The following is a 16,704-nucleotide window of genomic DNA, read 5'->3' as shown; positions in this document are numbered from 1 at the left end:
CCTCATTATGCCTTTATTTGCATGAACTCTGTCTGTGCTCTGTTTCAGTCACAAATCTCATCAGAGTATGATGATCACTCTTAAGTTTTCGTGAAATATCTAATTTTTTCATACCTTGTCCAAGGCATTGCACTATTTAACGCTTTTCAGCAGCAGAGAGATCCTTTTTATTTCCCATATTGCTTGAAACCTGTGACCTGCATAATAATGTGGAACATCATTTTTGAGTAGTTTTCCTTTAATTAGAATCACCTGGAAAATTAATTATCACATGTGTTTAAGATTGATTTCAGTGATTCATTGAGCCCTAAGACACAATACCATCCACGAGTTTATTTGAAAAACAAAACAATTAAATCTTTAAGACACTTAAATCCAATTTGCATAATAATTTGGAACACAGTGTATGTGTATATAGTATAGTATGTGTGTACATATATACAGTATATAGTATGATTGTGTACATCTGTGGTGCATGTGTGTATATTTATATATATATATATATATATGCATGTACATACACTATATATTATGTGCGTCTGTGTATATTATATTTGTATACTGCATGTGTGCACTATATTGTTCATATGTATCTGAGCATACTGTATATAAACTTAATGTTGGTGTGTGCATACCATATATATGTCCTTGTACACACTGTACGTCCATGAGCCATCCGTGTGCTATACGTGTGCTGTCCGTGTTTAACATTTGAAGTATGTGAGAGGCTTTGTAATTTCATTTCCAGTTTCCATACCGGAAAAACATGGATGGCACACGGACGGCACAATGATTGAAAACACTGGTGACACCGATATGGGTGTAACACGTACGTGTTTTATATGGACATGTGAAGGGGGTCCAACAGTGTTGTTGGTAGGGGTGGCTTGATGTGCTGCTTCAATGGCGCTGCTGGGTGATCCCAGCATATTCTCAGCATGCTTTGAGCTAATTTTGTGTATTTGCATTACTGTAGATGCTAAGAATATGCTGAGACGGCTTGTAGGCAAATTTGATTTCCAATTTTTAAAATTGGGAAAGGTGAAATTCCTATTTCTTTAGGCAATATACATTTTGTTCAGTAAAGTCGGTTGTATATAATATTTATTTTTATCTAGTAACTAATACTCATTTTCCAGGATGTACCTTAATAGTAGATGTGGTTCTCACAAATGGAAGTGTTTCTTTAGTTTGTTATTTATACATTAAGGTAAATTGGTTATTTATTGGCTGATTATTATTATTAATGCTATTCACTATTATAGCGCCATTTATTCCATGGCACTTTACATGTGAAAAAGAGTCTTCGGGTTCCTTTTGAAGGTTACCGTGGTAGGCTAATAAACACTTTGTTTGATATTACCTCATTTTGCAACAGAATTGGTATTATTTCTATATAAATGCACGGTGGGTCCTAAGAATGATTTTTCTCTGGTAGGCCCAATGTACTCCTGTCCGACGCTGGCCGTGCCCGCCTGTGTTCCGTCCCCCGGTAGGATCAGCCGGCACAGCCAGACACCACCCTGGCGTGGCACCTGGCAGCAACCTGCCGCACAAGCCTGACCTCACCACTAGAGGCTCCAGTGAACACCAAGGTAGCTGCTTAGTCACGCCCCTTCCAGGGTAGTCTGGTTTGGGGCACAGTGGGGCCACTCCTCCACATTCGCGCCATCTAGTCTAGGTGCGAGCGTGACAGAGGCTTTATTTCATGGTGGGGAAAGCAGCTGCGGCAGTGACCGCAGCATCTGCCCACTAATGACGTCCCATGTGAGTACCCCAAAATGCACTGGGATTCTCAAGAAAAATGTCATTGGAAGTAAAAAAAAAAAAAAAAGTAGAGAGGGAAAGGTAGAAATGTTTTAACTAAAATATATTAGAAAATTGATTAGATTATTGAATATAATTTAGTATGAAATTCACCTTTGGTTTTGGATCACCCTTTAATTCTGCATAATAATTTCATCACTTTATAAAAAGCAGTTGATAATGTGATTAAGTTTACATGAGCGTATAAAAAAATTATTTTCAACCAGTAAAAGATGATTTTTCCATCTGTATTGTCAACCGTATAGCATTCATTTTTATACATCAGAAGTGAATAAAGTTTATACAATACAGTGTCCATTGTTAGCAATGGGAGGGCAGCACGGTGGCTCAGTGGTTAGCACTGCAGAGCTGGATTCAAATCCCACCAAGGACAACATCTGCAAGGAGCTTGTAGGTTCTTCCCGTGTTTGCGTGGGTTTTCTCCGGGTTCTCCGGTTTCCTCCCACACTCCAAAAACTGATAGGGAATCGAGATTGTGAGCCCCATTGGGGACAGCGATGATAATGTGTGCAGCCTGTAAAGCGCTGCGGAATATGTTAGTGCTATATTAAAATAAAGATTATTATTATTTATTAAAAATTTTATGTATACAGATGATTCATATGGGATCCATTTTTTTTTTTTTGCTCACCCATAGACTTCAACAAGCGAGTCTCATTCGAAATACAGAAGAGGCCGGTGGGTGCTGTCATCTTTCTCACACTGCAATCTGGATAGCCCAATTCCATAACATTGCCCCTAGTGCTCCGATTGAGGTCGGGTTTATTTTTTATCACGGACAGCACATGGACAAATATTACAGTAGTGTGAGCATAGCCTGACAATACTTGTTGCAATAAAGATTATTGCAACAAGTAATAGTAGTTGCTCAAGCAATAAATTGGTAACATTGGAAAAATGTTGTTCCCCACATGCATAGATCCACATGACATATGGGGCAGGAGGTGACAGGCAGTGGGTGAGAAAGCCTTACTGCAGTCTATGGAGTGATCACAGGGGGCAGCACTATGGGGGACTTAACCTTTACCATTCCTGCACAGGATATACAACAGTACAAGCTGGGAGGTAAGGGTTAACCCTCACATACAAAGGTGAGGAGGCAGCAGATAGTGGGGCAGAAGAGCAGCTTGGGGAGCACACAGAATATCCCATCTGCAGGCTGTATGTAGCGGAGGTGAGGGGGCACCTCACTGCTGGACCCTGTATTCAGTGGAATACTCAGCCCCAGTGTTTTTCTCCTATCAGCTGCCAGGCAGATCCAGGGAGATGCAGTGGCTACTAATAAGCTGCTCTTCCTGAACATAAACTGCAGTCCCACAACTTTAATTCCACAGTGTGAAAGGAGGCAACGCAGGTGCAGTGACCTCCTCAGCACAGCGGACACAGGATGCTGCCTCCCAGGTGGTATCTGGCTCCTCTTAGAAGCTACTTGCCCATTTTCTGCAGCAGATGGGTGTTGTACTCCTGCTTCCCTCCTCCTGTCCTGACCGCTCGGCCTCCTGCACAGGTTTCAGCAGCTCTGCAAGCCAGGAACTGAGCAAACCCCCCCCCCCCCCATCTATCAATGAGAAGATGGGGGCTGAGCTACAGTTGCAATTACGATTCTGAGAAAGATCAGTACTTCTCCAGCTGTCTGGCTGTGTCAGCGGGCCGCACAGGAACAGTCAGGGGGCCGGATATGGCTTGCGAGCTGCAGTTTGCCCAGGCCTGCCCTATATGAATGTCTTTTAGTTTTTCACGTGTTTTCGTATCCTACTTGACACTTTTTTTTCCCCTTGTTGACAGTGTCATGCAGCCTCCCATCTGGTTCCTCAGGAGGTATTAGAAACACCTAAACGGCCTATTAGGAAGCTAGGTCCAAATTGGTGTTTTTAGTTGTTGCAGCTATGGCCTTTCTAATTTGTTGGGTGTTGTTGCAGTGTTCTTCCCTCTGTGGGTTCTTCGGAGGCTATCAAGATGTACTTTCTGGTAAAACATTTCCCACATTCTGAACATGAAAAAGGCTTCTCCCTTGTGTTAATGCTCTGGTGTCTAACAAGATGCGATTTCGAGTTAAAAATCTCCCACACTCTAAATAATTTTTACTGATGTGCGATAAGATTTGATTTCTACATAAAACTTTTCCCACATTCTAAACATGAATAAGGATTCTATCCTGTGTGGGTTCTCTGGTGTATAGCAACATCTGATTTCTGTTTAAAACATTTGCCACATTCTGAACATGAAAAAGGCTTCTCCCCTGTGTGAGTCCTCTGATGTTTGATAAGACTTGATTTCTCTGTAAAACATTTCCCACATTCTGAACATGAAAATGGCTTCTCCCCTGTGTTAGTTTTTTGATGTTTGATAAGATTTGATTTCTCTATAAAACATTTCCCACATTCTGAACATGAAAAAGTCTTGTCCTTTGTATTGGTTCTCTGGTGGCTATCAAGATGCGCTTTCCGGTTAAAACATTTCCCACTTTCTGAACATAAGAAAAGCTTCTTCCCTGTGTGTGTTCTTTGATGTCTAACAAGAATCCATTTATAGATAAAATATTTCCCACATTCTGAACATGAAAAAGGCTTCTCCCCTGTTTGGGTTCTCTGGTGCTATCAAGATGTGCTTTCTGGTTAAAGCATTTCCCACGTTCTTAACATAAAAGAGGCTTCTCCCCTGTGTGAGTCCTCTGATGTTTGATAAGACTTGATTTCTCTGTAAAACATTTTCCACATTCTGAACAGGAAAAAGACTTCTCTCCAGTGTGAATTCTGTGGTGCCTAACCAAAGCTGATTTCTGGTTAAAACATTTCCCACATTCTGAACAGGAAAAAGGCTTCTCTCCTGTATGAATTCTCTGGTGGTTAACTAAGTCCGATTTCTGGTTAAAACATTTTTCACATTCTGAGCATGAAAAAGGCTTCTCCCCTGTGTGAGTTCTTTGGTGGTTAACACAATTTGATTTGTGTGTAAAACATTTTCCACATTCTGAACAGGAAAAAGGCTTCTCTCCTGTGTGAATTCTCTGGTGTCTAAGAAGATTTGATTTAAGGTTAAAACATTTTCCACATTCTGAACATGACAATGTCTTTTCCATTGTGTGAGTTCTCTGGTGTCTAACAAGATTTGATTTCTTGTTAAAACATTTCCCACACTTGGAGCAAGAAAATCTATTCTCCGCTGTGTGATTTTTTTGATGTTTAAGAAAAGGCCTTTCAATAGGAAAACTATTTCCATATTCTGAACGGGAAAATGGCATATTTACTTTAAGAGTAGTTCGTTTTTTAATGCTTATTTTGTGACTTTGATTTTCCTTAGTAGTTGGTAATGAATCAGAAGACAGGATCTGTTTCGTGGGATCAGATAACAGATCATTGTTGTGAAGAGATGATGGTATACCTGGTGTAAAGAAATTCACTTCATTTGTATCCTGTGTGATCTCAATATCATCTGAGTTAAAAATTGAAGATATCAGCTGTCCCTCTGATCTCCAGGTACAATCATCTGCCAAGAATAAAACCAATTATTATTTTTGAATAAATATCCTTGAAATTTATGTTTTTGAATATTTCTACTTACATTGTCTGAAAAAAAAATGGCAAGTTATGTAAAAATATTGAGTTATTCACCAAGACAATGACAGTTCACAGTGTAATAGAAAACGTCATAGGATGAACCAGTAGACCATGGTGTTCAACTGCTTATTCTGCCTCCAAAATATGGAATAAAAAGTGACCAAACAACATTATGTAGACGAAAATAATACCAATAATAGCTTCTACTCATCTCACAAAAAACAAGTCCCCACTCAGGTTCATCATCTGTCAATGGAAAAACAGAGGTCTCCATGTTATTGGTGGCTCAAAAGGCTCTTGGAAAGCAATATGACTTCCATAAACCAATCCAGCAGCAATATCCGCTTTCCCAAATTCAAAACTCATCCTCACTTTTGAGCCTTGCAGTGTGCCCAAACCACATTTGTCATCCATGTATTTGGAATTACTATAGTGAGAAGAACCTATTTAATTTATGGTGTGTGTCTCCTGGAGCACAATGTAGGCACTATGCTTTGGGTAATAAAATGGCAAATGTACAAATGTACAAATCTCAAACATTCACTGCGTGCTCATTTCCAGAAAGTGCCTGTGGAGTAATAGTCACTACTCATATAGATTAATTCATTGAGGGTTATAATTTCCAAAACAAGGTAACTTTATGGGGATTTCAATTTCTCTGGTTCTCTGACTTATTGTCATATTAGGGCTTCTGCAAATGGTATGTCCCATTTTCTCTGGGACCTGCAGCGTCTGCTTCCGTCATCACGCACTTCTTTATTCATTCTGCAGGCTGCGCTGGTGATGTAGGAGATGTCGGAACTAGAAGCTCTGGTCGATGCAGGTTGTGTCCAGTCACTAAGGGTACCGTCACACATTGAAATTTCCATCGCTACGACGTTACGATTCGTGACGTTCTAGCGATATCGTTACGATATCGCAGTGTCTGACACGCAGCAGCGATCAGGGATCCTGCTGAGAATCGTACGTCGTAGCAGATCGTATGGAACTTTCTTTCGTCGCTTGATCACCCGCTGACATCGCTGGATCGTTGTGTGTGACAGCGATCCAGCGATGTCTTTGCTTGTAACCAGGGTAAACATCGGGTAACTAAGTGCAGGGCCGCGCTTAGTAACCCGATGTTTACCCTGGTTACAAGCGTAAACGTAAAAAAACAAACAGTACATACTCACCCGTCGGTGTCCTTCAGGTCCCTTGCAGTCTGCTTCCTGCTCTGAGTGCCGGCCGGAAAGTGAGAGCAGATCACAGCGGTGCTGCGATCTGCTCTCAGTGTACGGCTGCACTCAGAGCAGGAAGCAGACGGCAAGGGACCTGAAGGACACCGACGGGTGAGCATGTACTGTTTGTTTTTTTACGTTTACGCTGGTAACCAGGGTAAACATCGGGTTACTAAGCGCGGCCCTGCGCTTAGTTACCCGATGTTTACCCTGGTTACCCGGGGACTTCGGCATCGCTCCAGCGCCGTGATTGCAACGTGTGACCGCAGTCTACGACGCTGGAGCGATGATCATACGATCGCTGCGACGTCACGGATCGTGCCGTCGCAGCGATGAAAATTTCAATGTGTGACGGTACCCTAAGATTTGGGTGCCTGGGATCTGAAATTACATCCAGTCTGGGTGTTTGTGCTGTCCAGCTTAAGAAATCTGATCCCTACTTCAGCCAAATGGAAAGTACCACACCCAACTAAAGCTCCAAGCATATTGCTGGAGGCAGCCAAATACAGCCTTGTTCTCCTCTGGTTCAGTCTTCTGTGCTCCTGGCTTGTTTTTTCGTTTCCTGTTGTGACCCTGGCCCATTTATTGACTACTCTTGCATCTTCTGATTTTCTATTTTCTCTGCCCTCCTGGTTCTGATCTGGCTATCTGACTATTCTTCTCCCCATTTCACACCACTGTTCATCTAGTAAATTTAGATTTCTGGCAGAGACAATGGAGATCTTATTTTAAAGAATAACCGATAGTTACAGACTCACATAAGTGAGGCAGGCCGATCTCACCACAAATCATACAAAATGAAAAACTGTAAATAAATAGACATAGAATTTAAAAAACATGGTAAATCCCCAAAAAGAACGTATTATGAGGGGAGAACTCCAAAACTAAACTGAGTTGCACTCATTTATGATGAACTATTGGAGCTACTATGAGCTCTGACTAGAAGAGTAGATAAAGTATTAGTGCTCCCCATTTCAGGAGAGATTGTGCAGTAACCTGAATTCCTTATGATCGAAAACATAATGGAATTTATGACATGGAGTGAATCCACAAAACCAGTGCTCAAGTCATGCCAACACATCTCCTGCAGGCGTGAATACAGTGGGGAAAATAAATGTATGATACACTGACAATTTTGCACATTGTCCCACCTACAAAGAATGGAGCAGTCTCTGTAATTGCAAAGAAAGGCTTCAGCACCAAATAGTAAGTTCTGTTTTTCTATTGTATCAAATACTTATTTCATGCAATAAAATGCAAATTAATTATGTAAAAATCATACAATGTGATTTTCTAGATTTTTTTATTCTCTCACGGTTGAAGTGTACCTACAATAAAAATTACAGACCTCTCCATTCTTTGTATGTGGGGAAACTTGCAAAATCATCAGTGTATCAAATATTTATTTTCCCCACTGTAAATGTATAATACCGCCATCAGCCTCGCACAGCTTAGAGATATATCATGGCACAGGTGTAATGGTTTTTATGTAGTTTATCACAGTCCTGTTTAAAGTTTGTCGGTTTTAAAAGAAATTGAAAAGTCAGGATAAAGGGAAACTCTGTTATTATAAAGAAATTAAAAAAAAAATGGGATATAAAGGTGGATTCTTCTCGCTTGAAAAAATAGAATTATTCTTACCGTTAATTCGGTTTCTAGGAACCTTCCACGATGGCATATGGAGGTTGTCTCTTTGCCCTAATGGGGAACAGGAAACACAGAGAGGTTAAAAGGACCTCCCACCTCCCACTTGCCAGTGACTTACAACTGAGACCATAGCACTGGTTTACCTTCAGAATCCCAGAACTAATCCAGGAATATGTATCGGGTGGGAAATTAGTGCCGTCGTGGAAGGTTCCTAGAAACCGAATTAACAGTAAGAATAATTCTATTTTCTCTAGTCACCTTCCACGACGGCATATGGAGGAATACCAACTAATTTGGCACTAGGGAGGGACAACGGCCTGGAGTACTTTACGGCCGAAGGCTAAGTCCTTATTGGACAATACATCTAATCTGTAATGTTTAGAGAAGGTATGCAGTGAAGACCACGTTGCTGCCCTGCAAATCTGCTCCGGAGATGCGCCTGCTCTTTCTGCCCAGGAAACCGATGTAGATCTGGTTGAGTGGGCTTTGATCCCTACTGGAGGCAATTTGTTTTGAGCGAGGTAGGCTTCCGTTATAGCTTTCTTGATCCATGTAGCGATGGTACTTTTGGCTACTTTTTTCCCTTTGTTTTGTCCTGAGAGGTGGACAAATAGGTTATGATCAATTCTGAGCGCACGGGTCTGGTCCAAGTACTGTAAAAGAATACGCCGGACATCCAAAGTGTTGAATCTTCTTTCTTCCAAGTTTGCTGGATTGTGGCAAAAGGTTGGTAGGAAAATCTCTTGAGAACGATGAAAGTCAGAGATAACCTTCGGAAGAAAGGAAGGATCAAGACGAAGCACAATTGAATCATCTCTTACTAGAAGATAAGGTTCTCGTATAGACAAGGCCTGTAATTCACCAATCCTTCTAGCTGAAGTAATGGCTACCAAAAACACAGTTTTGTAGGCCAGATTTTGTGGAGAACAGGAAGATAGTGGTTCAAAGGGTGGACCTGTCAGACCTTGGAGTACCACATTGAGATCCCATGGGGGAACTATGATCTGTTTTCTAGGATTCATTCTAGTAGCTGAGGTCATAAACCTTTTAATTCAGCGATGACCCGCTAAATCTTGGTCAAAAACCGAGCTAAGTGCAGAGACCTGGACCTTGAGGGTACTGGGCCTAAGACCTATTTCCAAGCCTTTTTGTAAAAAATCCAAAATGATGGGTATATTAGGCTTGAGAGGGTCTGGAAGGTTAGGCAGACAGAATGAAGAAAACTTTTTCCAGATCTTATTGTAGATGGCGTTGGTTACCGGTTTTCTCGATTTTTGGAGAGTAGCTATGACAGGGATTGATAGTCCTTTAGCTCTTAGTACCTGGGTTTCAGCAACCACGCCGCCAAGCTCCACTTCTGAGGGTCTGAGTGGAGAATGGGACCCTGAGAAAGAAGATTGTGCTTTATTGGTAACTAGTGTTGAGCATTCCGATACTGCAAGTATCGGGTATCGGCCGATACTTGCTGTATCGGAATTTCCGATACCGAGATCCGATATTTTTGTGATATCGGGTATCGGTATCGAAACAACATTAATTTAAAAATGTGTAAAAGAAAGAATTAAAATAAAAAATATCGCTATACTCACCTCTCCGATGCAGCCTGGACCTCAGCGAAGGAACCGGCAGCGTTGTTTGTTTAAAATTCGCGCTTTTACTTGGTTACGTGAATTCCCGGCTTGTGATTGGTCAGGGCGGCCATGTTGACGGGACGCGGACCAATCACAGCAAGCCGTGACGAAATTACGTCACGGCTTGCTGTGATTGGTCCGCGTCCCGGCAACATGGCCGCCATTAACCAATCACAAGCCGTGACGTCACTGGAGGCTGGACTTGCGCGTTTTTTAAAAAGCGCGCGTGTCCAGCCTCCAGTGACGTCCCGGCTTATGATTGGTCACGGCGCCATGTTGCCGGGACGCGAACCAATCACAGCAAGCCGTGACGAAATTACGTCACGGCTTGCTGTGATTGGTCCGCGTCCCGGCAACATGGCCGCCATTAACCAATCACAAGCCGTGACGTCACGGGAGGCTGGACTTGCGTGTTTTTTAAAAAGCGCGCGTGTCCAGCCTCCAGTGACGTCCCGGCTTATGATTGGTCCGAGTCCCGGCAACATGGCGCCGTGACCAATCATAAGCCGGGACGTCACTGGAGGCTGGACACGCGCGCTTTTTAAAAAACACGCAAGTCCAGCCTCCCGTGACGTCACGGCTTGTGATTGGTTAATGGCGGCCATGTTGCCGGGACGCGGACCAATCACAGCAAGCCGTGACGTAATTTCGTCACGGCTTGCTGTGATTGGTCCGCGTCCCGGCAACATGGCCGCCCTGACCAATCACAAGCCGGGAATTCACGTAACCAAGTAAAAGCGCGAATTTTAAACAAACAACGCTGCCGGTTCCCTCGCTGAGGTCCCGGCTGCGTCGGAGAGGTGAGTATAGCGATATTTTTTATTTTAATTCTTTCTTTTACACATTTATATGGTTCCCAGGGCCTGAAGGAGAGTTTCCTCTCCTTCAGACCCTGGGAACCATCAGGGATACCGTCCGATACATGAGTCCCATTGACTTGTATTGGTATCGGGTATCGGTATCGGATTGGATCCGATACTTTGCCGGTATCGGCCGATACTTTCCGATACCGATACTTTCAAGTATCGGACGGTATCGCTCAACACTATTGGTAACATTACCGGTCCATCCACTTGTAGTTGGATAATTAAGTTGAACCAACTTCTTTTGGGCCACAATGGAGCTATCAGAATAGTCGGAGTCTTTTCTAGACGTATCTTCCGTAGAACCTTGGCAAGAATTGGGATTGGGGGAAACGCGTAAGCCAGGTGAAACTGCCAGTCTTGGGTTAGGGCATCCAACCCCCTGGGATTGCCTCTTGGGTTCAAGGAAAAAAAGGTTTCGACTTTTGCGTTCTGGTGAGAGGCAAAGAGGTTGACGTATGGATGACCCCATTTGTGTACCAACATGTTGAATGTTTGAAGATCCAGGCTCCATTCGCCAGGATGAATTTCCTGGCGGCTTAGGTAGTCCGCCTGAATATTTGTAGTACCCTTCAAGTGGATTGCCGTCAGGGACAGTAAGTGTTTTTCGGCCCAGGAAAAGATTCGAGCGGAGATCTTTTTTAGACTGAGGGTCCTTGTACTGCCCTGGTGCCTGATATGAGCCACTGTGGTGATGTTGTCCGAGTATATCTGAACATGTTGTCCAGAAATCTGACGACTTGCCGCTAATAGGGTCTCTTCCACAGCCTTGAGCTCCCTGAAGTTTGACGATTTCTCGGTGATCGACTGGCTCCAATGACCTTGATAGGGGACGTGGTTTATTATGGCTCCCCAGCCCCTCTTGCTGGCATCTGTTTTGATCGTGGTTAGAGGGGACTGAATCCAGCATACACCTTTCAGAAGGTTCCTGGGATTCATCCACCATGTTAAGGAAGCTTTCACTTTGCCCGGAGTGTGGGTCATCTTGGTATGAGTGCCAGGTCGACCATCCCAATTGCCTAGAATGTGGGCTTGGAGGGTCCTTGAGTGAGCTTGAGCCCAAGCCACCGATTGTATGCAGGCTGTCATGGAGCCCAACAGCGACATTCCTTCTCGCAGAGTAGGAGACCTCATCTCCTTGAACTTCCTGATCTTTGTTACTAAGGGAAGTCTGTGATCGTCTGGGAGGAAGGACATTTGTTTTGCCGAGTCCAGAATTACTCCCAGAAATCTCCTGGTTTTTGAAGGTTGAAGCTGAGATTTTTCTAGGTTTGGAATCCAACGTAGGGATCTCAGAATCTCTAGGGTGGTTGAGACATGGGATATCAGGGTTACCTCGGTGGAAGCTACTATCAGAAGATCGTCCAGATAGGGCACTATGCAAACACCTTGTTTCCGGATGAATGACACTACTTCTGCCATCACCTTGGAGAACACCCTCGGTGCTGAGGAAATGCCGAAGGGAAGGACTCCAAACTGATAGTGCTCCACCCGATGACTCCCCTGTATCGCAAACCTGAGATATTTTTTGTGTCTCGGGTGAATAGGAATGTGGAAATACGCATCCTTGAGGTCGATGGTTGCCATAAAGGAGTGATGTTCTATCAGAGGGATCGCAGATCTTATGGACTCCATCTTGAACTTGCGATATTTCACATGCTGATTCAGACCCTTCAAGTTTATAATAATTCGGACGTCTCCTGAAGGTTTGGGAACCAGGAAAAGTCGGGAGTAATGTCCCTTTCCCCATTCTGATTGTGGGACTGGGGAGATTACATTTGATCTCATAAGATCCTTGAGACCCAAGGACAACAGACTGCGATCCCTTGATGTTGGAAGGGTAGTGATCTTTAGACCCTGAGGGGGGGGGAGAAATTAACTCTATTAAAAGGCCCTCCTTGATGATGTTGAGAACCCAGTGGGAACTGGTGATATTTTCCCACTGACCCACATATTTCGAGAGTCTTCCCCCCACCGGGTCGGAGTCATTGTTTGTCCTGTTGGGACTGCTGCTGCTGCTGTTGTGGGACAAAAATATTTTTTCCCCTACCCTTTTTTCACTCCCCCTAAGGTATAATTACCGAAACGTGCGTCGGGGAGGGCGCACGGACCCCGGACACATCTCACCCGCTCTTGCTACTAAAAAGGTAATGGACATTTGTTGATTGTTTCTTAATACCCGGACCTTTGGGTCGCTGTTTATAGATGCAAGATGAAACTATCTAGTAGTTGCAGCAAGGTGGCTATATGCATTATAATCAGAGGCACTTTTACCCTCTGCTGATCAGTTCTATATGGATGGGTTTGTGTTTCCTGGCTCCATGCGCCCTTGGTATGCTCCTTGCGGTGTCTATGCACATCCTGCAGCACCTAACGTCACCTGTGTCGTATTAATGTGATGTATATTCATATATATATATTTTTTTTTTTTTTCTACAATGGTTGTCAAATAATAAAATTTACATCTTTTATACATCGTTGTTTGGGCGTATGGTCGTTTTTTCTGGGTCCTTGAGATCCACAATCTCCCTTCCCTACCCTTTGCGTAGCTCCACCTGCCGGTTTTACCTTTACCTCTTGTTTGAGAGGGCTGAGGTTGTGGGCCACGAAAAAAACGTTTTCTAGGCTGCTTTTGTTCCGGGAGCGCTTATTTCTTGTCGGTAGCCTTATCGAGAATATCGTCTAAGGCTGGACCAAAAACGTAATCCCCTTTAAAGGGTATGGCGCAGAGCTTAGCCTTAGAGGTGATATCCCCACTCCATAGCTTAAGCCAGAGAGCTCTTCTGGCAGAGTTGGAAAGTACAAGGGATCTGGCGGCGACTCTTACAGATTCCAGAGAAGCGTCCGCCAAAAACCCTGTAGCTTTATGTAGAATGGGGAGGGAATCCAATATCTCGCCTCTTGAGGTACCTTGAGATATGTGATTTTCTAATTTCTCAAGCCAGCAGGAGAGGGCTCTAGCCACACAGGTAGAGGCGACGTTAGCCTTAACGACAGACGTAGAAGTTTCCCATGATTTCCTGAGGAGACTTTCAATTTTCCTATCCATGGGATCCTTCAATTGTGAAGAATCCTCAAAGGGGAGCGCAGTTCTCTTGGCGACCCTAGCCACCTGCACATCGACCTTGGGAATGTCCAATTTAATAAGATCATCCTCAAGAGGAAATCTATGCTTCATTTCTGAAGGGGTACTGAGTCGCTTCTCAGGTAGTTCCCATTCCTGATTAATCATACTGACAATGTTAGCATGAACTGGGAAGCTCACTCTCTTCTCCGATGAAAGACCACCAAACATCTGATCCTGTATGGACTGCGGTACAGGTTCCTCTTCTAGTCGCATAGTGTTACGGACAGCAGAGACTAGATCCTCAATATAGTCTGAGGAAAAAAGGTATTTCCTGACCTCAGCTTTAGGTGATACTGGATCTTCCCAGCCAACGGATGAGGCATGAGAGAGGTCCGAATCAGAGTCAGATTCAACAACCTGAATTTTCCTCTTCTTAGCCGGGGAATGAGGTTGCGGCTGCGGAGGTGGAGGTGGGGGTGGAGGTGTAAAAGCTGCCAGGGAAGATTGTACCTCCTGTTTTACTAGTGAGCGAATCTCATCTAATAGAAATGGCTGCTCAGCTTTTATTATTCTGTCAGTACATGGCTGGCAGAGTTTCTTATCCCAGTTAGGAGGGCATTTAGTGGAACAGACAGGGCACTTCTTCCTATAGGCGCCTTTAGGGGCAGGTTTTTCTCCTTGAAATATATAAAGGGAGAGAGGGGTGAGGACTTCTAACCCCTAACTATACTCCTCCCGGATCCCATCCCTGCAAACACTCACAGAAGCAGGGGTGGCGCTGGGCTCCGCAGACGCAGGGCACAAAGAACCATCCATACTGGGGGAAATAGCCTTACCTCAGTGGTGGTTCAGCAGGCTTTTATGGACACCGTCCTAGCACCTGCCTCCAGCGATTAGTCATCCCCCTCCAGGATCCAAGTGAGGGAGCTCTGAGGTCCGACACGCCGGCCGGCGAAACCCGGAAGTACCGGCTTCTCAGTGTATGGGGAAACCGGAAGTGACGCGCGAGAGCCGCTGACGTCAATTCCGGGACGCCGAGCCGACAGCATGGAGGAGGAGAATGCCGGGCAGCTCCGGGAGGAGCCCGGTCAGGGATCCCAGGCCTGCTTTGCCCTCGTGGGGGCGCGGGAAGGCCGGGAGGGGGTCCCGAGGCACCTGCAAGCAGGACGACGGGAGCAGCGAAAAGGAGGAGGCTGAGAGCGACCGTCTGCTGCCCGGCTATACAGGCAAAGCCTGAGAAGGTACCGTAGCCGCCGGCCACTACAGCACATGGAAAACCTCTCCCTGTCCCATGGGGAACAGGAAAGACACTGGCAAGTGGGAGGTGGGAGGTCCTTTTAACCTCTCTGTGTTTTCTGGTCCCCATTAGGGCAAAGAGACAACCTCCATATGCCGTCGTGGAAGGTGACTAGAGAAAATAGAAGTCCAAATGGGTAATCTAATGATTACCCATTTGGACTTTATTTTTTCAAGCGGCGCAGAGAAGAATCCACCTTTATATTCCATTTTTTTTTTACTTTGGTTGGTCACGAGGAAACTGGTGGATCTGCAGCAGCTTACATTTCTATGAGCCTGTGTTAGGGTACCGTCTCACATAACGATTTACCAACGATCACGACCAGCGATACGACCTGGCCGTGATCGTTGGTAAGTCGTTGTGTGGTCGCTGGAGAGCTGTCACACAGACAGCTCTCCAGTGACCAACGATGCCGAAGTCCCCGGGTAACCAGGGTAAACATCGGGTTGCTAAGCGCAGGGCCGCGCTTAGTAACCCGATGTTTACCCTGGTTACCATTGTAAAAGTAAAAATAACAAACAGTACATACTCACCTTCGCGTCCCCTTCCTGCACTGACTGAGCGCCGGCCCTAACAGCAGAGTGGTGACGTCACCGCTGTGCTGTGCTTTCACTTTACGGCCGGAGCTCAGTCAGTGCAGGAAGCGGATGGCAGGGGACACGAAGCTGAGTATGTACTGTTTGTTATTTTTACGATGGTAACCAGGGTAAACATCGGGTTACTAAGCGCGGCCCTGCGCTTAGTAACCCGATGTTTACCCTGGTTACAAGCGAACGCATCGTTGGATCGGTGTCACACACACCGATCCAACGATGACAGCGGGAGATCCAGCGACAAAATAAAGTTCTAAACGATCTGCTACGACGTACGATTCTCAGCAGGGTCCCTGATCGCTGCTGCGTGTCAGACACAGCGATATCGTATGGATATCGCTGGAACGTCACGGATCGTAACGTCGTAGCGATCAAAGTGCCACTGTGAGACGGTACCCTTAGGGCTCTATGTGGTGAGTAAATCTGATTAGAATTTATCTCCTAATACCCAGATAAGACCCTATTGTGCTTTTATTTCCTTCCAGCTTTTTACGGATTATAAAGAAATTCACACTTGGCCTCACTGCACATTTAAATCAAACCTGCATCAGGATTTTGCTAAGTTAACTACAGGCATTGTCAGGTTGGCACCGTTACACTGATTAAAATGATACCTTGGTTGATGAAATCCATCTTGTGGTTGTTGAGTAATCTGCATTTCCAGTTTTCGGTTAATGAGATTCTCGTTTCTGTGGGCAGGGCTGTGGGTGGGGCTTTATTTGGTGTTCTGTAGTGATGAGCGAATATACTCGTTGCTCAGGTTTTCCCGAGCACGCTCGGGTGGTCTCCGAATATTTGTTAATGCTCGGAGATTAAGTTTTCATCTCAGCTGAATTATTTACCTCTATTAGTCAGGCTGAGTACATGTGGGGGTTGCCTGGTTGCTAGGGAATTCCCACATGTAATCAAGCAGGCTAGTAGCTGTAAATCACTCAGCTGAGGCGATGAAAACTAAATCTCCGAGCAGTTACAAATACTCGGAGATCATCCGAGCGTGCTCGGGGA

At 44.7% G+C, this 16,704-nt stretch overlaps 1 protein-coding gene across 2 annotated transcripts in view; it reads right to left on the bottom strand.

Annotated features, from left to right (window-relative positions):
- Positions 1–954: 954 nt before the first annotated feature.
- The window catches only part of LOC143767615 (uncharacterized), a 30,414-nt gene continuing 14,664 nt past the window's right edge, over positions 955–16,704 (bottom strand). For both annotated transcript variants that reach the window (XM_077256053.1, XM_077256052.1), the window contains exon 7: positions 955–5,313. In XM_077256053.1, the coding sequence (XP_077112168.1) occupies positions 4,463–5,313 (851 nt within the window). In that variant the 3' untranslated portion in view covers positions 955–4,462. The remainder of the gene's footprint in view (positions 5,314–16,704) is intronic.

This window comes from Ranitomeya variabilis, chromosome 4 (genome assembly GCF_051348905.1).
Source record: "Ranitomeya variabilis isolate aRanVar5 chromosome 4, aRanVar5.hap1, whole genome shotgun sequence".
NCBI classification, from domain to species: domain Eukaryota; kingdom Metazoa; phylum Chordata; class Amphibia; order Anura; family Dendrobatidae; genus Ranitomeya; species Ranitomeya variabilis.
This window is presented reverse-complemented; position numbering and strand designations above follow the sequence as displayed.